Raw genomic sequence first — 26,028 nt, 5'->3', positions numbered from 1 at the left:
CCGCACCGCACTTCGGGTCCAGGGTCTAAAGGCGTGGACGCACGCCTCACATGTTAAAAGGGTGCCCCTACCGCTGCCATATGATGAATGGGTGAGAGACGGCGTCGCTGATCAGGAGTGTGAGGCGGTTCCCCGGTATACCCCCTTCTCGGATGCTTCATTGAGGTGTGAGGAGCCGGATCAAAGAGCAAAGAGGCCAGTTCTGATTGCAAGTGGCGAGGCTTCTTCTGATCACAGCGAGCAAACAGCAGAGAATACGTCTTCTGTCAGTGAGCCCCCCATTCTGTTCACAGATCCAGAGGTGCGAGGGAGTACTCGGTATAATTTGCGGCCCAGGAAAGAGAAGAAAAAGTACTGAGCACTGGAAGAAGGGCTGAGACAGGGATTAGATGAGGACTGTGTTGCAAGTTAGTCCAGCGATAGGGATGGACTGCTGGTAAGAGCCCTGGTGCACTATCGAGACACTGTTGGATGAGACATTAGGATTGCGCCTGGGCCCAGATTTAGTGCTCCTGAGTTGCAAGACTGTGCGACTCCGTCGTGGGATTAGGGAACGAACAATAGAAGCCTGCCTGTGAGGCTTTAACGGACGCAGGGAGAAGATCCCATCCGAGGGTGAAGAACCCCTCTGGCCGGCTTCGGAGTGACTGGGACCATTTGAGTATTTTGTAGTTTAGCTTTGGACTTTTAGTTAGGAGAAAATGTATCCCTTTGGGCGCCCCATCCCTGAGGAGGAGCAACCCTTTGCAGCTCCTCGTAGACCAGAACCAGATTCCCCATGGCTTGCCCTATCACGGAAAGGGAAAGTAGTGGTCATAGTGATATTGATCATCGTTTTTCTGATAATACTTGGAATATTGTTTTTCCTTGATGAAGCTTACTCTGTTCATAAGTTCGTTCCTACCCCTTCCACCTTGCCCGAACATGATATGATTACTGTTGATTATGGTGAACAATGCATGCGGAAGGGCTATCGAGATAATGTTTTTATTAAGACTCTACATCATGCTCATGCTGTGTATAAAGTGACAGATTGTTGGGTCTTTGGGTTGCTCCCTTCTGCTGCTTACAAAAAGGATAGATTGCTGGCACTTCCCTTAACGCCCGTGAATAGTTGTGTGGGTTGGTACACTTTGATTGGTATGGTGAAATTTTTTCAGCAGCCTGATTTTCTGAATCCCCGATTACCTGGTACAGGGTCGACGTTGACGATGCGAGTACGCTCTATGCCCACTTCCTCCCTTGGACGGTTGTTTACTGACGGATGTTTTGATCAGACGTTTTTAGAGACATGCTCGAAGAAGGTTGAACGATTTGTGACGCCCAACGATACTGACAAAGTGAGGGAAAGTTTTCTACAGTTGAACTCTTCCTTAGCTTATAGACATCCTCCTACGACAAATAGTAGTGGTCGTTCCTTGGTGCCCCTGGCAGTTGTTGGGCCTTCCCCTTTTTTCTGTATATTGGGGAGGGGTCCTATTAAGGTGGGGGACAGCTCCTGCAATGTGACTGATTCGATTCGTCTGCCCCTTAGTCCTTCTCTAATAACTCCCCCGAAAATTTACTTTGTATGCGGGGGCAATGGTTATTTGTGGTTGCCTGAGGGTTGGGGTGGGGTCTGCTATCTGGCTTATTTACTCCCCCCGCCCCGTTTATGTGGCACCCTCCGATTATCATAAGACCCATCGGCGGTTTGCTATAATGCCTGGACAGCGTATAAGGAGGGCACTCCAAGTTGAGGATGTAGATCAGACTGACACTTCTTTGCAACAATGGACGGATTTCTCTAAGGGTTTGCTGCCGTTCTGGGGTCCTATCTTCAACAGTAGAGCTATTAGGAGACTGTCAAGGGTAATGGAAAAAGTAGTGAATACGGAGGCAGATATTGCGGCCAATATGTCCATTGAGATGCAGGCTATGAGATTATTTACGATCCAAAATAGGATGGTGCTTGACGTCATCCTCGCAGATAGGGTGGAGCCTGCCGCGTCATCGGAACGTCTTGCTGTGTGTATATTCCTGACTCGGCCCGACTGTTAACTTAGCTGTGCAGAAGCTCCATAGATTGGCAGCTGAACTCCATCAGAATACGGGTACCTGGTCATTAAAGACATGGTTGTGGAGTGTTTTCTCCTCCTGGGGTTGGAAGATTTTGATGGGTGTTGTGGGAGTCGTGGGTATATTGCTGACCTGCTGTTTATACGTTTACTGCCTTCCCCCTTGTTGCTCCATGTGTGCCAGCAATTTACGAGTTCCTAGGAGACCAACACGCCAATATCCTGTTTCGGATGATGTGGAGCTTCATGATATTCGTTGGTTGATGCTTATTGATGATGATATCTTCGAGTGATAGGATGCCTTGCCCCTAGCATTTGCTGTAAAGGCCATTCTTTTAGCTAATACAGGCTGCACTCATGTTAGCCACATCATGCTAAAAGGAGGGTCTGATAGGTTTCATTTCCCGATGCCCCGCCCATTTACGTTTACGCTTATGAGTTAGCATAATGTGTCTAACCAATGATATATTCATTCATGCATTTACGTTTATATTCTTCTTTTCAATATTCATTTATGCGTGTGACATTATTTGGTTTTCTTAGCTTAGCTTGTGTGCCACCATTTTGGAGTGCTTCTCTCCGCGTGCGAGTCGCACTCGCTCACACCTCCCTTAGGAATAGAGAAAAAATGCTAAACGCAGTAGTTTTCCTTTCTTGGCTAACTGTGATCGAAACTATAGCAAAATTCATTAGCAGTGGTGTTCTCATGTGTTGGAGACACTGAGGCCTAGCTCCGCGGCCTTGGGCCGAGATAAGAAATGTTGCCATCGCAGGTGCAGATGCCTCTTGTGTGAGCCATTGTTCACTCTTTCAGGGGTACAGTACTTTTCCAGACTGGGCGTGTTTTACTCTAATGTATCCTGTTATAATGTATTGCTGTGATGGGATGGGTCAGTCCTCTCGGCGCACTCTTAGGGGTGAGGTCGGACAGGGCCCTCTCATATGGGAGTTTGTGGCCTAATAAAATTTCCTGTTTATTCTTCTCCACTGTCCGGCTGACTTATTACTTGGTAATCATAGGTGAGTGTGGTAAGTCACTCGGGTGGATTTGAGCCACGCTTATCACCTACGACATTCCAAGATAGGAAAAGAAGCTCCTCATTAGCCACGGAGGTTTTCTAAGAATGCATTGGTTAACTGGCACCTGTTTAACTTTATATGAATGGACTGTACTAAAAGATGTACCACCTACCTTTCTAATCATCAGTATCTGGGGTGATCATATCATGGTGACCAGGTCTTGAAGATGAGGAATGTGGCGTAAAAGGTGAGATTTCTGACGCTGGAAAGGATTTATTTAAACAGAGGCCAGGTGTCTCCATATTACTTTCTTTTACCTCCTGTCCTATTCCTTTTCACTATCTGATTCTTTGGTATCTATTACATAGTGTTGATTGCTCAATGCATGAAGTCCATTGTGCATGAAGATCCATAGCCCTAAAATGTTTGATGGCATGCAACGGCCTTCAGGTAATTATAACACGAGGCTAATGTTTCTCTGTAACACTTGCTCGAAATATGTTACTAAACAGTTATGTACTGGTATTCTGTTGTCTTATTAAATCTGAAAAAACAGGTTTGATTAAAAAATAAAAAATAAAAAGAAGGAGAGCAACACCTTCCACTCTATCCATCATGAAAATGTTACGAACCTGTAATAATCCTTTTATAGTTTTTAATGTTGTAGATCACAAGCCACAGACTCTTGTGCGATCCAGAATTCAGAAAAAATGCACCTTGTTTTTATTTCAATATCTTTATTTTGGTTCTAAGAATGGATGGATTGACTATGTTTTCCCCATTGAAAATTATGTCTCTGTACCTTTATGTGACATTAAAAAAAGCACCCCTTTACGACTTCCCTGTCATGGGAGAGGCAGGAAGGTTGCTTGTGACTCTAAACACTAGAAGTGGCAAATTATGTGTTACAGGCCAGTAACACCTTTTTGTTTTGTAGCATCTGTTATCGTGGATCAGATGCCCTGCATCAGCAGTACCCTCTTCATCTAAAAATGTGGCTGGTGGAACATAGTAGTTGATGCTGAGAACAAAGATCTGTAGGTTTTTATTAGTTCTTATTAGAGCATTTTGTACTGTTGTAGTCAAATAATTCTTCAGCGGCCATTCGCACAGATAACCATATTCCTCAACCACCCCTTTTCCACAATTGCAACTGCCTCATTCCCCTCTGACCCCCTTACGGCCTACCTGACGCACCTGGAAATTAACATTAAAGGCTGTGAGCTTGAAAGGGTGCTATCCTCTCTGAGGAAATGAACCCTCTTCCACTACCGGTATACTTGGTGAATCCTGTCTTGATCTGTTTAGTATTTCTCTTTGGTTAGAAGTCCCAGTACTTTAAGTCTGAACAAGCAAGTTAGGCCCCTAACATCCTGATTTTAGTATTCTAAAATCGGATTCCACTGCATACTGAAGAGTCTCTTGTCAAATTTGGAGGGGATGGAGAGGAATGTTTGTTATACGGTCAAGCACAAAACCTCCCAAGGCGAATATAAGTTCAAGAAATACATTTTGTGTGATGTTTCACTGGACCACTGGATCTCAACTAGAGACAGTGTAGTCATAATCATGTGATCATTAAGGGAATTCTTTTTAGGATGTGCACGACCTCACCCACCGAAGTAGCATGCTTCATCATCGGTATGGTCTCCTCGCTGGGTGTTTGCTGCAATACCTAGCAGGTACAAATGAGGGGCTCTATTCCAGTGTATTCTGGTCTCTCTGCCTGGTGTTGGCCACGATATAGGACAGTACCCTTTCCAAACACTTTTGACAGGAGTGGTAGATTGGGAAATAGGCCAATTAAAATAGGCTAAGGTCAATCTTGTTGAACAATATTTATTCTCTGCAGTTTTCCCTGGCAAGATAAAAAATTCAAGTGAACCAGTTGTGCCTTGTGATGGGCTGTGGCTCCTTCTAGCAGTCAACATGTGCATGCCCTAAAAGCCCCCAGTGGATCTGTGGCAATTTAGGTTGCAATAGTATGAGGTTAGATGCCCTTTTGGTGTGCAAATGATACACCTAATGAAGATGTTAAAAAAGAAATATTAAGTCTCATATTGGAGTCCATATGACCTGTTATGTCTTATACTTGGGTCCCCTAGAGCCCCTTGAAGCTGCTTCTCATTTGTCAGCAATTGTGTCTAGAAGAAGCATGGAGAGAATCCTACTCTGCTTCTGAGATCCGTGTTATACTGAAGAGTCTCTCCTAATCCTGCGAACTATATGTCAATTTGTCATGATCTATGAGCTTCCAGAGTATTTGGATTCACAATTCAGTAGTAGGAGTTTGTGTCTTCCCCAAAATAGGAGGATGATCTGCTCAATAAAGTTTATGTAAAACATATTGACCAACTTGTATTGCTTCTCTAGCTTGTACATTCACAAAGTATTGTTTTCTGACAATGTGTAAGGAACCATATAGTAGCCTTATAAATGTTTACTAAGTATATGTTACCAAAGAACATTATAGTGGCTCCAATAATACAGGGGTTATACGCAATTGGCATCCTTACAAGGGCATGTTTTGCTCTTTTATAAGAAATCTGAATACATCTAACAAAGCATGTAGTAATAGATTCTGAGATAGCTTTAACTTGATCGCACTTTGTGACGGTCAGAACCTTTGTTTTACAAGCAAGACAAAATTGTAAAGAAGTATTTTCCCATTATTACAGTTGTTCTTATAAAGCCTGCAACTTTGAGATGGACTTGAAACAAAGCACCTTATCTACTAAATACATAGATGTTGCTTCTCCTACTTTTTTTCTATATCAGTGCCAGTACTTGTTGCTGTTCATTAAGTCTCTCTGTCTTTAGTTTCTTGACCAAGCACAGAGATTTATTTCCAAGCCCAAAGGAAGAAAAACTAACCTAAGGCAAGTCTGTGTCCCAAAGCATTGAGTATATTACGATCACGTCCTTCCATGCACGCTTGAAATCAAAACAAAAACATTGGATAAACTAGTTTATTACTATGAACCATACACTAGATGCAGGAGAGTGCACAGAATGTGATCTACAACTCTACATTCTGCAAAAGCACATAAACCACTATTCTCCTAAGTCCATCCTTTCCATCAGATCTTTTCCACACCCCAATTCTTTAAGTCCTTTCACGAATATGGCTATGACCATTACCTCCTTGTCTGTCTTCCTGACACAATTCATACCGAGTCAGCAATTCCCCTGTTTGACAGAACACCCTTAGCTAGCTTTAGAAAAGAAAGTTCCTCCAATATGCCCTAATTCCCAACATGCAGAAAAAAGGAACTGGATATGACCACTCCCTGTTTTTTCCTTTCTACGAAGACACCATTGCCTGCTGCATTCAGTTAAGTCTAGATTTAGATTTCTCTTTCCTTTGTTTATGTTGACATACTCTTATTAAATTCACAACATCAATATTGTTTTCGGTGGTTAATTTGTTTTCACATTTTGATCAATCATCCTCAGCTTGGATATTGGGTCACTCGGTAGGGCCTGTAGAAGAGAGACGAGAGGGCATGTTGTTCTGTAAGTAAGGGGAACTGCTCACTCGATGAGGACTGTGACAGGAAGACCTGGACTCGGAGTAATATAGATTACTGGTAAGCAATTAGGTTAATATATTAGATGGGATGCAAGCGGTATTACATGGCCACAGGGCATTCAGTGACTACCAGTCAATGCCTCAACATGGACTACCAAAGCAATCACAAGGAGATGATGGACGGAGCGCTAAAACTTTTCAGGCACTCACCCCGAGTCACAGATCTGGGTTGAATCCATCATTGATCTTTAGCTCACTTCGCCACCCCAGTTCAGACTCAGCCATATGCAAATCAGTCTTGACCCTGTGCCTCATGAGAACAGTCCAGCACGAACTGCCAAGCCAGATCTTCACTGGATCGAAGACAAGCATCCTGTGACCGGTTTCGGGGTAAAACATCTCATCAGCCAGGCTAGCTTGAATCCACTGGCAAAGTCAGAGCTCCGTCCATCATTGTCTTGTGTTTGCTTTGTTCGCCATAAGTTGGCAGGGTATGCCCAGACACGGGTTCCTTGCTCACTTTGCCACTGGATTCAAGCTAGCCTGACTGATTAGGGCTGTTACCCCAAAACCAGTCCCAGGATGCTTGTTTCTGGTCCAGGGAAGCCTTGGCTTGGCAGTTCCGTCTGGACTGTTCCCATGAGGCACAGGGTCAAGACTGATTGACATATGACTCACTCTGAACTGGAGTGGTGAATTGAGATAAAGAATAATGATGGATTCAACCCAGATCTATGACTGGGGGTGAGTATCTGAAAGGTTTCAGTGCTTCGTCCATCACCTCCTTGTTTTTGCTTTGTTCGCCGTAAGTTGGCCCTTGCTCACTTTGCCACTGGATTCAAGCTAGGCTGGCTGATGAGGGGTGTTACCCCGAAACCAGTCCCACAATGCTGGTTTCCGGTCCAAGGAAGACCTGGCTTGGCAGTTCTGTCTGGGCTGTTCCCATGAGGCACAGGGTCAAGACTGATTTGCATATGGCTGGGTCTGAACTGGCGTGGCGAAGTGAGCTAAAGAATGATGATGGATTCAACCCAGATCTGTGACTGGGGTTGAGTGTCTGAAAAGTTTCAGCCATCCGTCCATCATCTCATTGTGTTTGCTTTCAACATGGCCTACTACAGATGCAAAAGAATGTACTAATAATTACAAAGACAAAGGGGACCATTGTCAATCACTGACACAAAGCGACGTGTGATCTGCCTCAGAAGCTGAAAATGTAATGCAGTGAGTTGAGTTTCATTGTTAACAATATTTCTTCCTTTATTAAAATCGTGAAATAAACGTGAGAGTGCACCAGCAGAATCTGAAATATATAATTTAAATGTAAACTCATTGATGAGCTACCCATCTTAATGGACTACGTTTGTTTACATTTTCCTGGTTTAGGAAAATGTGTCTATTCCATTGACATCAAGAGTACTGCAGAAAAAGGACATACAAAAGTTTATGAGAATGTCTAAAATAAAAAGAATTAGGAATTAGGAAAATGTGGAGTGATAAAGACTATTCATTAAATGGGATAAGTTAAAGAAACAAGTTATTATGCTGTCTGGGTGGAAGAATTCAGAAGCAGGAGTCAGTCCATGCCACTTAGACAAAATGGAAACACCACATGGATCTGACATGCTGAAATAAAACAAAACTGCATGTAAAGATTATTGTTTATCTTTTTATTTAAAGACTTGAAGCATTCATAGAACACACTGTACATTGTGCAGCACTTGCATACACAGCATTTCACTTAAGTGACCATACTGCATGTTGCTGCATGATAAAGTTAGGCTTGCGTTGCCCAGAGTTGCATTCATACACATACAATGATATTGCTTGTCCAAAGATCAAGAAAAGTATTCTCAATTTAATTCCTTTAAATTATTTCAAGAAGTACCGTTTTTATTTTTGCAAAATTGGATCAACGTGCAGCTTTCCATTGAATTTCTGATAAAAGTATAAAACAAATGCTATAAAAAGTCTGCTTGTAAGAGACTGGAGCGCGCATGGCGGGCAAACTACTGTGAATCAGCCAAGGATCGCTATAAAACAGCCATCCGGAAGCTGCAAAAATCTATAAGAATAGCAAAAAAAATCTTTTTTTACACTTCCATTTATCAAGCGGAACAATCTAGTAAAGAAGTTTTTAAAATAGTGCAGTCATTTTTTAAGCGCAGAAGCATTGAAACAGAAATCACTCCATCTGAGACACTGTGTGAAGATATTTCCAATTTTTTTGATGATAAAATTAAGAAAGTGTATGGTACTTTCTCCCATTCTACTCCCACTGAAATGGCAGACACCGATAAAATCAGCACACCTCCCATGACCCTAGACCAATTCCATCTGATTTCCTCTACGGAGGCACTACAGGAAATAAAGAGGTGTAAATCTGGGGCGCCGGATGATCCCTGCCCCCCAAAGCTCTGGAATATGATGTCTGAGTCAATTGTGACCACTCTTCTGCATATATGGAACACCTCCATTACATCTGGGGTGTTTCCGGACTGCTGGAAGCATGCTACGCTCCTCCCTTTGAAGAAAAAAAACCAACGGGGACCCGGAGGATCTTAGCAATCTCCGCCCTATTTCTCTACTGGCTGCTCCAGGAAAAATTATGGAAAAATTGATACAGCGCCAACTGAATAGTTTTACAGAGAAGAGTAAGATCTTGCATGAAACACAATCAGGGTTTAGGGCGGGCTTTAGTACCGAGACCGCCCTGATTGAGGTAGCGGAGTCAGTTAGATGGTTTTTAGATTCAGGGGCATCCGCTATGCTGGTGCTCCTTGATCTATCGGCCGCTTTTGATACGGTGGACTATGTCAGACTCCTGCAGCGTTTGGGGGATATTGGGCTGCGGGATAAAGCACTTGGGTGGTTCAAGTCTTATTTGACTAATCGCTCACAGAAAGTGGCATTGGGTCCCTATTGCTCCAAACCAAAGCGGCTAGGGTGCGGGGTCCCGCAGGGATCGGCACTCAGTCCGTTACTTTTTAATATTTATTTAGCTCCGCTCTTCACCTTGATTGCCAAATGGGGGGGTCACGGCAATTTCTTATGCTGACGACACCCAACTTGTGTTTCCCTACTCTGAAGTGTCACAGGCTAGTTTTCCCAGATTCAAAGGTTGTCTTCGTGATGTGGCCAGGTGGATGAACACTAATAAATTAAAATTGAATGCAGGAGGTGATCTTCTTTGGGAAGGGCGATCACCCCTCCCCTGACCTGTGGTGGCCATCTGAGATGGGCCCCGCACCAGTCCCCAGTACAAAGGCCAAAAACCTGGGGGTGAGGTGGGATGATAGTCTTTCCTTCTTCTCCCACATCCAGCAGGTTGTAGCAGGCTGTCTAAGTAAACTGAGGAATCTGCGTAAGTTCCTTATGCTTCTACCGGTTGAATGTCGCAAAATGGTAATCCATGCAACGGTCACCTCATAACTGGATTACGCAAATGGCCTGTACTTGGGCCTTCCCAAATATTTGATCCAGAAATTGCAGACAGTGCAAAATGCGGCTGTGAGACTGCTGAAACACATTGCCTTTAAACAACATGTCTCTCCGCATTTGCGCGATCTGCACTGGCTTCCAGTGGCAAGCAGAATTACATTTAAAGCCTTATCCTTGGCTTTTAGAGCGCTCCACGGAACCTGTCCCAACTATCTTAAAGCTAGACACCCCAGGTATGTACAAGCGAGATCTTTGCGTTCAAATTCCTATTGCCAGTTGCGCGCCCCACGAGTCAGGAAAGCGCTTCTTGGAGGAAGGACTTTCTAGGCCAGCACGGCGAAGTTGTGGAATGCCCTCCCACCTGCCATTCAGTTGGCTACATCAGAAACTGGATTTAGGAAGCTATTAAAAACATGGCTCTTTACTCACTCGATCTGAGCCTTTGTTGCTTCTTTAGTACCGCTTGTATTGCTCACATAGCGCCGGGACACCTCCGGTTGAGGTAACTGTTCGCGCTCTACAAAACTCTGTATTATTATTATTATTATTAACAGTATTATTGGGTGGGGACTATCTACAGGATCACGTAAATCTAAGCACAACTCATCCAATAAAGACAACAGACAAAGGGTCATTTATACCCTGACCGATGGCCCACTAGTCCACCAGGTCAGAGGATGCCCCCACATTTAAAGATCCCCGACTGCTCTGAGGGGAGGTCTACGACTATAGGGCATCCACCACTTTTGTCACTATAAATGGCGAGTAAGCAGCCAAGCCTCACTTGGCGTTTGTTTTTTTTCAGAGACAAAGTCCAAAAGCAGAAGGTTGTGTCTGAAAAACAAAATCTCAGTGGCAGCGAAACACAATGAGTGCTCAGACTGCATGCTAGCGCCAATGTGAGCTTTTGCTGCGTGGGTCTGCCATGTCTTGTGTAGTAGATCTGGCAGCAGAAATGAGCGATTGGTGGGGTGTCCATAACTGTCACCTGGTGGCATAATGGGCAATAGGTAGTCAGGTCAAAGGCTTCCACCTGCAGAGCCAGCTGAGTCTCTACAGGGGAAACCATGCAGTTCACCAACTCTAAATGAAGGTGGAAAACAGCAAAATAGGTGTAAATGGTATCTGTCATTTTTGGCAATTATGTTATCCTTCAAAACTAAGAAATGTGATTGCAGAGTAAAAGCATTAATTTAGATTTTAACATAAGAATATTTTTTAAAATTATTATTAGTATGCAATACAAGAATTGTCACTTACTTTCCGGACATAGGACACTAACTCCCCAGAGTAATACTGCGATACACTTAGAAGGTCAGTGCTGTTTGCCTGATTGATACGAAGCAATGGCAAGTCAAGAGCTGATGCAAGCTGAAATAAAAATTTGAAATTACTTTAAACTGCACACTTGGTAATTTGTCACATGGTTGGTGTAATACAGCATCAATGCTTGAAGATAGATGTTACATATAAATATTTTTTTTAAACCATCAACATCCATAAATATCAGGCATTCAGGGACCAACTCACAAAAAATATGAAAATATCTGAAATCTATGCATCGATTTGCTAAGACTTAAAACTTTAGGACGATTCACAAAAGTCACTATCTGTAAACACAAAAATGTATTTACATGCATAAGTGTGTTGATGGACCGACGCAGGCGGACAAAACACATCATTTAGCGTGGTGTAAATGTGCTTTTGAACATTTGTTCGCTATGTTTCTCTACCTGGAAAATGCTTTTCTATTTAGACAAAGGTTTTACCCTACAATCTTAAAAAATATGTGGATGCTTTCCACTTTAATTGTATGCATTTTATGGGTATGTCACCTGGTGCCTGTATACCAGATATTATAAGCTTATTGTGCTTGGACAGGGACTTAACTGGCTGCATTATACCAGATATTTGAACCTCACTTGGTTTGCATAGGAATTATGGATTTGCTACCTGACTCTGTATAACAGATATAATGATACCACTTTGTGGTAAAGTAAACTATTCCGACTGCACTAGCATATTCAGTTACAAACCTTACTAAAATATGAAAATAATATGTATGCTACAGTAGTTTACAACAGCAAAACAAAACACATAGGGACCTATTAGTATGTTGTGCGGATCGTCACCACCCGCATGGCGGTGGCGATCCGCCCAACAATAACCACCCCCGCATGCAATTTACCCCGTCTGATTATGCAGGCGAGGGCACCGCGGCAGACGGAAAGACAGTCTGCCGCTTTCCCGCCCGGTCGATGAGTCGACTGGGCGGAAAAGGTTAGAATATGGTGGCGGTGTCTGCTAGACACCGCCATCCATATTACAATAAGAGCGGGAAGCAGCCTTTCCGTGGCGGCGTTGCCGTCACGGAAAGGCATGCAGATTGTTCTGTTGGGGGCCCGTTGCGGGCCCCCATGATGTTGGGAGGAGTGGGGGGGAACCATGGGGTGTACCTATGGTACCCCCATGCACTTGCATGGACGACGTGGCACACATGCCTTTTTTTGCATTGCGGCAGGTGCTGCTAACTGCATCGCCCGCTGCAATGCAAAAAATGGGGGATGCGCCCACCAGTATGGCGGGCGCATCCTAATTGCGCATGTGGGACCGCTGCACACATGACACGCGGTCCCATTTCCCGTGGCGATGGTGGGCGGACTTCGTAATAGACCCCATAATATCTATTGGCCTATGGGCAGAAATATATTAATTTGGTTTTAAGACCTTAGCTAGAACATCTACCTTTATTAACTAAAAACAAACCACAAAAAAACTATGAACCGCAGGATGTCCCTTTATAAGAAAATTCAGAGCAAACGATCTTGGATTCCTAATGCAAAATTTACAATGGGTAGTATAGAAAAAGAAACTCATGTAATCTGAGTGAGGCTCACTAAACACTATTGTTCTTTAGCATTGTGATGTTAGCGGTTGTCAGAATGTACAAGTTACTTAATTTCGGTAACTATGTATCTGGTGGAGATGATTCTAGCCGCAGGTTCCTTAACGTAGAATTATTCCCAAGCGTGAGACTGGATCCGGAAAACTTTTTTGCCACAGCATCCCTGCGCGCCGGGGGAACGGCATCACGCGGCTCCACCCAGGCGTCGCCCGTGTACGTGATGTCAACAAGGTCACATAAGTCACACCCCGGAGCGCATACGTCAGTTTTCTTCTGAGAACTTTTCTCCGCCACAACGCGGAGCCATCAGACTAAACTGTAGGAGTATGGGAACAGTGTGCGAAAAGCAGAAACAATTGGAAAAAGGAATGGTGACGAACCACACCATAAGGAGCTGTATCAACACTACAGTAACTAAAGGCAGAGAAAGAAGAAAGAACAGAGCACAGCCCTGAGCAGCCACCCTGCCAGTATGTAGACAGCCCCCCCCCCTTGAGACAAAGACATATGCAAAATGTCATGACAACAAGTAGCAGGACTACAACCCCAACCAGGAAACAATAAAGGAGAGCCAGTTCCAAGACAAAAAGGAATCACAAACCTCCAAGCAAACTCAGCACAGAGGGCGACCCCCCCCTCCTCAGCCCCCAGGAACAAGGTGCAAAGGCATGGCCAGAGGACCCCTCCCCTGAGGGTAGGCGAGGGGCCAGGACCCTCCGGAACAAAAGGGGAAAGGGAGGGGAGGGAAGAGAATGAAGGCAAGCCCCCAATCCCAGAGCAACCAGAGCAGAGGGGCATAAGAGTACCTTCAAACCCATCCACCAATGCACCAAAGAAGATGAAGGAACAATCAACAAGACGGATCAGCCCGTCAAAGAGCGAAAGAATGCACTCACAGAAGACATAGCCACCCACCGGGAGGCGAGTGCAAAAGACCAAACCAAAGGTCCTCGCAAAACGGGGAGGAAGGGCGGGCCGTGAAGGAATCTGCTGCTAGAATCGACTCTACCAGATACATCGTTACCGAAGGTAAGTAACTCGTACATCTGATGAAGACTACTAGCCGCAGATTCCTTAACATAGAATAGATACCCTAGCAATGCCCACGGGGAAGGAGGGTCTCCGAAAGGACCCCACCAGCCTGGATATAAAAGAGGGTCCTACTGGGGACCAGTCCAACGGACAAGGCGAGGAACCTCATCCCCCCAGGCAAGGGGAACCCCCACAAGCAGAACACCACCGACCCCAAGAGGGGAGTAGGAGAAGAAAAGAAGAACAAATCGAAGCCCATTCACACTCAACAGAGGAAACAAGGGCAAGGCAAGGGGAGGCCGAAGCACCCCCACGCCCCTTCAAGGTAACAGAACCACCAACCAAGGCCGGGGCAGATAGAGGAGGAAGATCAACCTCGAGGCTCCAAGGAGACGAGGGAAAAGAGAACAAGCCTCTCCCAACGGAAACACATCCCAAGAAGAGGGCAACTGAACCCACCCTAGCCGGAAGGCCATAGGGCAGACAGAAAGACGCCGACAGCCAGAAGCAGTCGGAAGCAGGAAGAGGATCCCGAGGCACCTAGGAAGATGAGGCAGGCTGTGTCTGAAAGAGGGAGGAACACAAAAACCATTTCAGTCCCAGGACAGAAAACATAAGAGCGAAGAAGGGCCCAGACAAACCCCAAATAGGAGTCCGCACACACAGGCCAAAAAGAAGCAGAACCAGAGCCACGATGCCAGATCGCAGACAGCAAGGCAGACCTGGCGAACAGTGCAACGACCCCGGAGAAGGACACCCCGGCGCACCACCAAGGCAGTTCAATCCAGCAATAAGGGAATTGCACCCGCAATGTACATAAACGCCATGGAGAGCGGAGGCCCGAGGCCAACCACAACTCCCCAGCACAGAACAAGCTATATAACAGCTACTACTACCCCACATAGGGTCTGTTAAGTCCCAAGACATGGGACCCCTCTTAGGAAGAAACTTCCGCAGCAGAGGACAACAGAAAGATCCGCGGGTAAAACCTCGGCAGAAGGCTTATTAAGCAGCCAAAGAGAAAAAACAGAAGGCCTAATCTCAGGGCCAACCTGGTGTAGATAACCCAAGCAAACACACACAGTAAAGAAGGGCCCGCCAGCAGTCAACAGAGCCACAGTCCCAACAAAAGAGGACTCGCAGGCACATGAATCACACAGATCACACAACTGGGGTGACTCGCCCCAACAAAAGAGACAGCTCCCAAAAACCAGATCAACTCACAGATCACTGAGGGGGAGAAGAAGGGGGAGGAGGAGGAGGAGGCCGAAGCCCCGCCAAGAAGAATGGGCGAGTCTGCTGGGGCGTGGAACAAAAGAGTGCCATCAAAGGGAATATCCACCAGCCATTCTCGAACATTTTGCGGGAACACACTGTCCCGAAGCCAAGCATGGCGTCGAAGGGCAACCGAAGAAGCCATGGCACGACTGTCTCAGGTGAGGACGACACCATCCGGCACCCAACCTCCGGGAAAGAGGGGACGTCCGAAGACGAGTCCACGACCTGACGCCTGTCCAGTGCCGTAGAATCAGCAACCTGGAGCAGGGTGTAGTCATCGTCCAACACCAAAGGCGACTCTGGACAGGTCTCCGCCACATCACACGGAGCAGGACACCAGGGCTGGCCGGAGCCGAGGTGGTCAAGAGACGCGCCGGAACGACGCCGACTCAACCTCCGACGAGGCAGCTGCCTGCGTGGAGGGACGAGAGGCACCTGGGGAGTGACAAGGAGACCCCCGCCAGCCTTCGACCCACGAGGGGACGAGAGGGGCCCGCCGAACCCCATGGCGGCGTCAAGGCCAACTCGACCTCCTGCGAGGCAGCCGCCTACGAGGAGAGACGAGAGGGGCCCGGGGAGGGACGAGGTGTCCCCCGCCAGCCTTGTCCCATGATGGGACGAGGGGGGTACGCCGCCCCTGTGGTGCTGCAAGGGCCAGCAGCAGCCAGCGCTGTAGCGGCGTTGCCTCAGACAAAACCGCTGCCTGTCCAGAGGGCCGAGAGGGGCTTGGGTATGCGACCCAAGCCCCGGCGACCTCCCGCGACACCACATGGACTCCCGCAGGAGTTTGCGGTGAAGCAGAGGCGCCGTGGTCCGAAGAAGGGACCCCCGAAGGGCCGCACCCCAACGGCATCACATATTCTAAGTCTGGAGCCGAGCCAGTCGGTGCCGGGGCCGGAGGCGCCGGCGACGCCGCGGAGGGCCCTGCACCATGCAAGGGATCCGCCGACGTCCCAAGAGTGGAGGGAGGAGGAGGAGGAGGAGAAGCCAGCGAGGCCTGCAAAGCCGTCGCATATGTCTCCATCTGGGCTCTCGACGCCCCCTCACCGGGAAATGGTGGAATAGGGGGACGATAGCAGGCCGCATCACCCGCGGAGAGAACAGGCCGGAAACCAGCCCTCGGGGACAAACTGCGACACTTACCAACAGGGGAGCGACGCTCTTGCGGCACAAGGGAGGGATGGCGACGATGATGACTGCGTCGAAAACATTCCACAGAAGCTGAGCGAGGCGACGAAGCCGATCTGGACATGTGAGCCGAGAGAAGTTTCATCCGGCACTCCCGCCGGGACTTCGGCTTCAACCGTTGGCATGCCTCGCAATCAGTGGAGCCGTGATCCTACCCCAAACACCACATGCAAATGAGGTGAGGGTCCGTTGCCGACATCAGGCGTCCACAAACGAGCACGTCTTAAAGCCCGAGGGCATCCACACACTGTTCCCACAAACACACGCAATAGCGAAGGAAAAAAGTCTAAACAGGCCCAGAAGCATGAACCGGATCCGCGGTGCACGCGGAAAAGGAAAAAACTGAGGTAGGTGCGCCAGGGTGGGACTTATGTGGCCTCGCTGATGTCACATACGCGGGCGCGCCTGGGCGGAGCCAAGTGATGCTGTCCCTCCGGCGCGCAGGGATGCTGTGGAAAAAAAGTTTTCCGGATCCAGTCTTACACCTGGGGATAATTCTACGTTAAGGAATCTGCGGCTAGTACTCTCTATCAGCTACTGTAATCACAAATATTGCATGCCATATTATTGTTTACCCAAATATCGTCCCACAGTATGAGGTATCGGATTATTAACTCCAAAAAGACAATATTTTCTTAAGACTATTTAAGGCACAATAGTAATGAAAAAAATGTATACAAAAATATTAAGAAAAACAGGCAGATATGAGGAACGGTTTTGAGCAATGAGACCAGTTACATATCAGGAAATGTTAAGGACAGGTAAAAAACAAGCATTATGGCATATGGAAACGGCATGTTGGATTAATGAAAATAAACAGGGTGGTGGTCAATATTGTCTTCCTCTTCTTTTTAACCTGCCTCTTCTATACTGAAGAGGCAGACTGTTTCTAGGGTAGTTTCTTAACGTTACCAAAATTTACCACCAGCCTCAAGTCTTAAAACTGTCATCACATAACTAAGCTGAGAACAGATGAGCATGATTTTGTTGCAGTCAACATCAATTAATAGACTCAATATCTTTATGTCTAGTAAATCACGACAATAACCTCAGGAGGTGTCAAACAGCCATTCAAAACAAACGTTTTGCACAACCAAGAACAAACTATTTGAGCCAAAAATGAATTTGCTGGTGTATCTCCTAAATTTTAAATCACAGATCAGAATTTATTGATTTTTATTTCTACAAACTCCGCTCTGACCGCAGAAAACACAATAGTATTGTGGATTCAACAACAGGCATTGACATATCTGAGAAGTGCTCTTCACATTTGTGAATCTACATTTACAGCCAATATAGTATGGTTTAAGGGTGCAAATTGAGTATGTAGGTCCCTCAAGAAGGCCCTATCTAATCTTCCTAGAGATAGGGAAGTGGTTAAATCTCTGAGGGCTAATTACAATACTGAATTGAAGCGTAGGAAACAAGAACTCAGAGAACAAGCCTGGGAGGACCTGAGTAAAGCTGCAGCCTTCCGGGATAGTAAACTGTTCTGGAGCACAATCAATAGTCCATTTCTCCAGAAGGAAGAATTTCCAGTCCTCACTGCCCAAGTAAGTGAAGATAGTTGGGTTGGACATTTTACTGGGATTTTTGACCCAATTAGGGAGACCCAAGATAACATTCGTATTAATCCCATCCCACCACCTCAGTCATTGGGTATTACCCTTCATGAAGTTGACATGGCAATTAACACCAGCAAAGGGGGGGAAGGCCCCAGGCCCCGATGGGGTACCGATTGATCTTTATAAATACGATCTGGCACTGTGGAGCCCACTGTTGACTAAAGTTTTTAATGCTACCGTCGACCATAACACCCCGGCAACGTGGAGTGAATCTATAATCATACCAATCTATAAGAAGGGAGATAAAGGAGAGGCTAAGAACTACCGCCCTATCTCCCTTCTGGATTCCTCTCTTAAAATTATGAGCAGGGTTTTATTGATACGTCTGGAAGAATGGGCCGAAGATAATAATATTCTTGCCCCTTCCCAACATGGTTTTAGAAAGGGTCTTGGCACAATAGAACAGTGCATTAATTTAAATCTCCTAGTAGGGAAATATACTAAGGCAAGACAGGGCTCTTTGTTCTTATGTTTTGCGGACCTTTCTAGCGCCTTTGATCTGGTGGATCACACCCTGTTGTGGACAACTTTACTTGATATGGGCGCACCTCCTGCTATTATTTATTTTTTAGCAAGACTCTACTCAAACCTATCAGCCCAAATCCGCTACGGACCAGAAGGGGAATGTACCGGAAAGATTAAGGTTAAATCTGGTATTAGGCAGGGCTGTGTCCTGGCCCCGTTGCTTTTTTCCCTTTTTATCAATTCAATTGAGCAGGAATTAAAAAATGTCCAAGCTGACGCCCCGCAAGCAGGAGGCCAACCTATTCCGGTGTTGCTTTACGCCGATGATACTGTCCTGCTCTCAAGAACCCCAATAGGCCTCCAGAAGCTCATGAACTATTTTTATGATTTTATACTTTTTTATTTTTTTTTATTTTTTATAAGACCTTTATTGTGAAAACAGGAGGGTTACACAGCTTGAGTGCCTACAACCTGAAACAAACAGGCCGGCAGCGCTGTCAAAGAGTATCGCATCTAAGCAGTAGTATTCTATCAAAGAAGATCTTAGGTAACACAGCATGTCGCCTACAACCCATCCGGGCCGGCCGCGTGGAAGCATATCATAAGCTGGTAGGACATTCGGTATCCGCTATTCCAGTAATATAGTGAAAGTAAACAGTGAACCCATGAGGTCTCATTTTATAGTAAATCTTAAACTTGAACAACAACTTGGGGATCGGTGGAGACTTCCCAACCGCCAGTAGTCTCGCCATACGTTGTATGAGGTAAAGGGTGTCAGTTAGCGCGGAGTGCCTTTGTGGCGCATTCCTTGCATGTATCCATTATATTGTAGGTGAGTGCCTAATGCCGTTGGATGAGGAAATGAAAATGGTGGAGGGGGGAGACTCGGGTGTGGTCTGCGCTCCGGTATGTGAAGATAGCAGATGTGGAGTGTCACATATCAGTCAGATGGCTGTTGGGCAGTGGCTGAAGAGCGGGGGGGGTGATATACAGGAATCGGCGAGTCACGTCTATTAGGATCAGGGCTAGTGAACAGAGTGTGGCTATCCTAAGTTGTGTAAGGTAGTCATACAAGGGCAAACCATCGGCGCGAAGGTACAGGCAATGCACTGGGTTTTGAAAGAGGAAGTGAGTGTCTGGAGAAGGGGGGGAGGGGGGCAGGGCACCCAATGTCTCACGACCCAGTACCCAACAATTCTTGTAGTGCGATAGCGGCTGTTACGTGTTCGGGTATCGCGCGTGAGGCCGATTCTGGATCATCTATGGGCTGGTGTCTGAGTAAGTATGCTGCAAACGGGCCCCAAAGATCTTTAGGACGTGACGTGCGTGGTAAAAGTTCTGCATAATTATGTAATTGGTCCTGCCAGGTGGACATAGAAGTTAACCAGGCCTTAAACTTGGGAGCGCGGCCTTGACCCCACCTGCAGGTAAGCTGTCGTTTCGCTAAGAGGAACCCCAATGCAAACAACTTCCGATTGTGCCTGAGCACGGGAGGAGGGAGTCCCAGCAAGGCGATTCTCGGACATGGTGAGATTATGATCTCCACCATGTCCGACATAGCTTCAAACACCTCCACCCAGTAAGAAGCAACTGAACAGCAAGTCCACGCTAGATGCATGAAGTGGGCACCTGCGCGGTTACAGCGGAGGCATCTATCGTCCTCCCGTAAGCCAAAACGGTGTAGTTTAGCGGGAGTGTGATAAAGGCGGTGCAGAAATTTAAAATGCAGTAGTCTGAGGCGGGCATTACTTGTCACTAAGTTGGTATGGGAGCAGCTCAATTCCCATTGGTCATCAGTGAGTGGGGCATCTAGATCTCCATCCCATTCTGCGCGCGCTCGAAGGGCAGGGGGTGTTGCGGCCGAGTACGCATATTTATATAACATGGAGACGACATGTTTCGGGGCAGTAGTTTGGAGTAGTGTATGTAAGGGCGCCATGATTTCCGGCTCGTTCGGGAATTCGGGAGTGCTGGCCTTGACGCTGTGCCGCAGTCGTGCGTAGAGGAACGTGTCCATGGTCGAGGGACCTTGGTCCCCAAACATGTGGGCAGAGGAGCGAAATTTCCCCTGCACGTACAGATCGCCCCACGTATGAAGTGCCAATTTAGTAAGCATGTTGCGGCCTAGTTCCTCGCAGGAGACACTCAGTCTGGGGTCATGTGCGATGGTCATAAGTGGGGAGTAAAGAAAGGCAATGTTCGCACGGTTCGCAATCCTGCGCCAGGCCTGCACCGTCCAGTCGACGGTGGAGGGATCCCGATCGGTCGCTCGGGATTCCGTGTAGAGATATCCCGATGGCTTAGCAGGCCTCATATACCCATCTTCCACGGCAAGATGTGCCATGAAGGGCGGAGGTCGGAGCCAGTAGGCCGCGAAGTGAGCCTGCGCACAATCAAAGTAGAGGCTGAAGTTAGGGACTTCGAACCCGCCTTGGTGGTAGGGCAGCATTAGCGTCGATAAGCCCAGTCTGGCCTGTTTACCTCCCCAAATCAGTCTGGACAGCTGGGAATCCAGGGAGCGGAAAAAATGTGATCCTGGACTGTAGGGGATGTTCGTGAACAGGTACAGTAGTTTAGGGAGTATAACCATTTTGATCAGGGAGATACGACCCGCCATGGAGAGTGGGAGATGAATCCACTTAGTGACAGTGTCCGTTAATTTGTCCAGGACGGTGCCATAATTCGCCCTAATAAGGGTCTCGCGGTTTCTGGTGATGGTTATGCCTAGGTATTTAATCTCGTCTCCTTCCCACACCAGAGGGTAGTCGAGAGGGAACTGCGTGGTTTTATCCGTAAGGGGAAATAGGGCTGACTTTGACCAATTGATTTGAACCCCAGCGATGGCTCCGTATTTAGTGACCTCTCGCAGGAGAGGGTTCAGATTCTCTTTCGGCTTATGGACGTATAGGGTCATGTCGTCCGCATATAGCGAGACAAGAATTTGCCTTTCAGGGTAATTCAAAGAGCGGTGGTTGTGGTGTTGTCGGAGTTTGGCGGCGAGGGGTTCAATAGCAATCGCAAAGAGGACCGGGGATAAGGGGCAGCCTTGCCGGGTACCTCTTTGGATCTCAAAATTATCAGACCTAGCTCCATTCAGCAGGACCGCCGCGTGTGGCTTGTTATAAAGAAGTTTAATCCAGTCTATAAAACTGTATGGCGTACCCATGCGTTCCAGTAAAGCAAATAGGTAATCCCATTCCAGGGAATCAAAAGCTTTGGTAGCATCTAGGAAAACTACAGCGGCTTCACATCTGGGAGTGATGTCCTGCAAGATTGCCTGCAGAGTGCGTAAGTTATGTGAGGTGGCTCGATTCGGGACAAAGCCTGCCTGGTCCGGGAGGACCAGTCGTTCCATAAGGAGGTTGAGGCGGGTAGCCAAAACCTTAGCTAGTATTTTAACGTCTAAATTTAGTAAGGAGAGGGGTCTATACGAGTCCCACCGTTCGGGGGGCTTGCCTGGTTTCAATAGGGAGGTGATGAGGGCTTCTCTCATGCTAACCGGCAAAGTGCCCTCCTCGAAGGCGGTGAAGTATACTTGTTGCAGAGCGGGCGCTAAAATGTGGATATAGGTCTTGTAAAAATCTATAGGTAGGCCGTCCGAGCCAGGGGCCTTGCCCGATTTCATACTCATTATGGCGTCTTTAATTTCGTCCAGTTCTAGCACATGGTGGAGGAATTTTTGTTGGGTAGGGCCCAGCCAGGCTATGGCTGTGTCCGCTAGTTAGGAACCTAGATCAAGTTCCTCTCGTCGGTGGGAAGAGTACAGTGTCTTGTAGTGGTTGGTGAGGACATCAAGTTGACTGGGGAGGTCCTTATGCGGGACGTCATCCTCGTCCATCAGGGTGGTAATATAATTGTGGTGTCTTAGTGGCCGCACAGCTGAAGCGAGCGCCCTGCCCGGCCTGTCACCCTCCCCGTATATGCGCGCAATGTATGGTTTCCCCAGAAATTTGCATTCCCTCTCCGCCTCGACGGTGTATTCATCAATTTTGTGTCTAAGCCGCACCCTAGCCGCTTGACCACGTCCGCTTTGGACAACCTCCCGCTCCAGTGCTTTGATCTCAATTTCAAGCTGTCGTAGTGTGCCTCTAAGGGCTTTAAGTACACCTCCACCCTTTGATATGCACCACCCCCGGACAGTGACTTTGAACGCCTCCCAGACCGTGGCCATGCTAGAAACGGAGTTAATATTGCGAGCAAAGAAGTCTGTAATGTCCTGCTCCAAGTCCGCTTTGAAAGCGGTGTCAGTGAGGTGTGCAGGGTTCAATCGCCAGGATAAGTATGGAGAGATGTCTAGGGGGATACGCAGGGAAAGGAGGACCGGAGAATGGTCATAGAGAGTGCGCGCGAGGTGCAGGGATTTCACAAGCCAGGGAGCTATACCAGGAGTCAGGAAAATGTAGTCCAACCTGGCCCACGTGGAGTGTACTGCTGAGAAGTGTGTGCCTTGCTTCAGGGAGGGGTTTAGGTGCCGCCATGAGTCTATTAACTGATAGTCGTCTACTATGCCCTGTAGGGTACGTTGGGTGTGGGTGTAGTGCATTGGTTGTGGATGTGACCTATCCAACCCCGGTTGTAGAGCAGTGTTAAAGTCTCCCCCTAACACTACGTGGGTAATGTCTAGCGACTGGATCTTGCCCCACATAGTGAGAAGTTTCTCTGGGTCATCAATGTTGGGGCCATAGTAACAGGCGAAGAGTATACGATGTGTATGTAGTGTACCCCAGACCATGCAGTACCTCCCGCCCGAATCTACCTCTGTGCCTTCTGGAGTAAAGCCCAATCCTTTCTTGACAAGTATAGCTACACCTCTGGAATAGTTAGAATAGGACGCAAACACCCTGCAGGAAGCCCATCTCGAAGCAAAGAGGGGAAGACTACCGGGAAGGAGGTGTGTCTCCTGTAACATGGCGACTGAGATTCCGTGTCTGTCTAGGTAGCCGAGTATCTGCCTTTTCTTTCTCGGGTCTTTTAGCCCCCTTACGTTCCACGATACCATCTGAAAGTTAAGTGCGGGGAGTCTAGCATTCATGTCCGCCATCTGACCCATAATAATAGAACATGGCAGGTATTTGCGACAAACGGGATAAAACATTCAGAAGTAAGTTCACAGACCAGAGCAGTTCGGAAGTTCGTCCTATCTACCCTACCCCACTCGCGGGACAGTGCCATATCTGTAGCAGCAGTGCATGGGTAAGTCATAACCAATCCCAAACAACAAAAAAACCCTTCACGCAAAGAACCAGTGCAGCCTGTCATGTACGGAAGTTCAGATACAATGCTGGTGACAGGATCTTCAGATAACTTGGCGTGATAATCCCACCCTCCCCTACCCACTACGGCATCCCAAACTAGCCGAGAAAGAGCAACCCACCCCCACCCAAGAAAAGTACAACGAAGTGCAATAAAGTACCACCTCCCACCTTCAGAAGGGGAGAGGCTAGCAGGGGATCACCCATTGGGGGTTCTAACTAGGGGCTCCAGACCAGCCTCCCACCTCCCTACTTTCACCCGCCCAGAGGTGCGGGACGGAGGTGGGTGATCGAGCACATAGGTATATATCAGACCAAAATGTCTAAGCATTATAGCTGGCACCTCACCGGCTGAAGTGTCAGTTGGGTCTCCCACGGCACATCTCTCGCTGCCCAAGGGGTTGGCAGACCAAGATGCAATGCAGGAAGTAGTACAGGAACTCGGAGTCAGCCGCCGACCCCTCGTGGCCTCCGGCTGCAAAAGAGTCCAGGAGCAAGCGAAGGTAGGAACCGTGGGTACACATCCGTGGACAGAGTCAGTCTTGTTGGGACAGTGGAGATTGCGACCTAGAGCATCGCCGCTCCGCATCTTCTCGGGATTGTTCCTTCCTCTGTTGTTTCAGAAAGTCCTCCACTTGCTGAGGGTTTTGAAAGAAGTGTTGTTTTCCATGAAGGGACACTTTTAGTTTGGCAGGATAAAGCATGGCATAGGGGATCTCCAGGGTTTGAAGTTTCTTTTTAACTCCAGCAAATTTACGTCTGGCGTCCTGGACCGACGGGGTGAAGTCGGGGAAGAAGGACAGAGTAGTATTGCCATATTTTACTGGGCCATGCTCTCTGGCACAACGCAGCACAGCGTCTCGGTCCCTGTAATTAAGGAATCTTGCAATAATCGGTCTTGGCTGGGCTCCCGGAGGGGGCCGCGCGGCGAGGGACCTGTGCGCGCGCTCGACGATGAGATGTGGGGAAAAGGCCTCCTTACCGAACAGTTCGACAACCAGATTTTCCATGAAGACCTCCATCTTCCCCGTGTTTGTGGATTCTGCAAGGCCTACGACGCGGACATTGTTGCGGCGGGACCTCGCCTCCAAATCTTCATTTTTGTCAGCGATTATTTTGAGGATTCTGTCCATCTGGGTCGCCTGCTTGGAGCTGGATGCGGCCCCGTCCTCCAAGGTAGAGATTCTTTCCTCAGCCTCCTGCATACGTGTGTCGTGGCGCTCGAGTTTAGAGACTACGCTGTTAATGCGGGAGTTAATTGCGTCCATTTTAGAGTCGATGGACGTGAGGCTTTGTTTCATGCCTAATAGGATGGTTTTCCAGTCCTCCTCCTGAGGTTCCGGTGATAGGGGACTCCTCTCTACAACATCAGTTGATCTGGGCGTTTTCTTGGCCTCGAAGGGGATCTTCGACTGCCTGGCGTCGGTGCGGCCCATAGCTCCTCTCGGTGGCGACTGTGCTAGAGGGGAGGCGGTAGCCAGAGCGCGGGGCAGCACCGACCAGAGGCTAGAGAATCCCGGGAGGTTACCTGAATCCAAAAGCCCCAGGTTGTAGCGGCGTCAGATGTCCGCCCTCGGTAGAGACAGCACCCGACCTTCGCCTGTACCAGCACCGCCAGGCCCAGGGTCTGGATCAGATCAGCGACCGCTAGGGCCGGGGGGGAGAGCAGAGTCTAGGCAGGCGGGTAGGCAGATGTCTTGGCAAAGAGTCCGTGCAGCCAGGGGGACGGGGCAGTACAATAGGCAGTGATCCGCAGGAGGGGAGCGGACAGATCAGGTCCCTGCAGACCAAGTGGTGATTTGGCGCCAAATAAGAATGGGATACCGCGGGTTCCCGCGTCTCGGAGGGGGGGGGGGGCAGGGGCCACTAGCAGGCGTTGGGGTATGTTCACACACAGCAATGGTTGTTGGCCGTTCCTCGGGCCCCCCCGCCAGCAAAGTCTCAGCAGGGAGCTAGTGTGACCGGGCAAGCAGTTTTCACGGTTAGGTTATGCGGGGACAGCGTTCAACAGGGTCCGATCAAAGGCCCCTCAGCCCGCCCAGCAATATCCTGTCTCACCTCGCGTCCCCTCGGCGGGAAGAGCAGCCACGCGCAGGCCTCCAAGCACCGGAATGTCCCGCAGGGCCGTCCCGGCCGTGTAGCAGGTTCCGACCAGGCTGGGCAGTACGGGGGTCGCAAATGTTCGTGGGATGTCGCCGGGTCAATCAGAGCAGAGGCCGTGGGGACGCGGAAA

The 26,028-nt window shown here is 48.0% G+C and overlaps 1 protein-coding gene across 2 annotated transcripts in view; it reads right to left on the bottom strand.

Moving 5' to 3' along the window:
- The window catches only part of WASHC5 (WASH complex subunit 5), a 415,933-nt gene that overhangs the window by 262,872 nt on the left and 127,033 nt on the right, over nucleotides 1-26,028 (bottom strand). For both annotated transcript variants that reach the window (XM_078686781.1, XM_078686782.1), the window contains one exon: nucleotides 11,311-11,421. In XM_078686781.1, coding sequence (XP_078542907.1) covers nucleotides 11,311-11,421 — 111 coding nt within the window. The remainder of the gene's footprint in view (nucleotides 1-11,310; nucleotides 11,422-26,028) is intronic.

This window comes from Lissotriton helveticus, chromosome 4_1 (assembly GCF_964261635.1).
Source record: "Lissotriton helveticus chromosome 4_1, aLisHel1.1, whole genome shotgun sequence".
Classification (NCBI taxonomy): domain Eukaryota; kingdom Metazoa; phylum Chordata; class Amphibia; order Caudata; family Salamandridae; genus Lissotriton; species Lissotriton helveticus.
The sequence above is the reverse complement of the archived record's forward strand: the minus strand, read 5'-3'. Positions and strand labels throughout refer to the sequence as shown.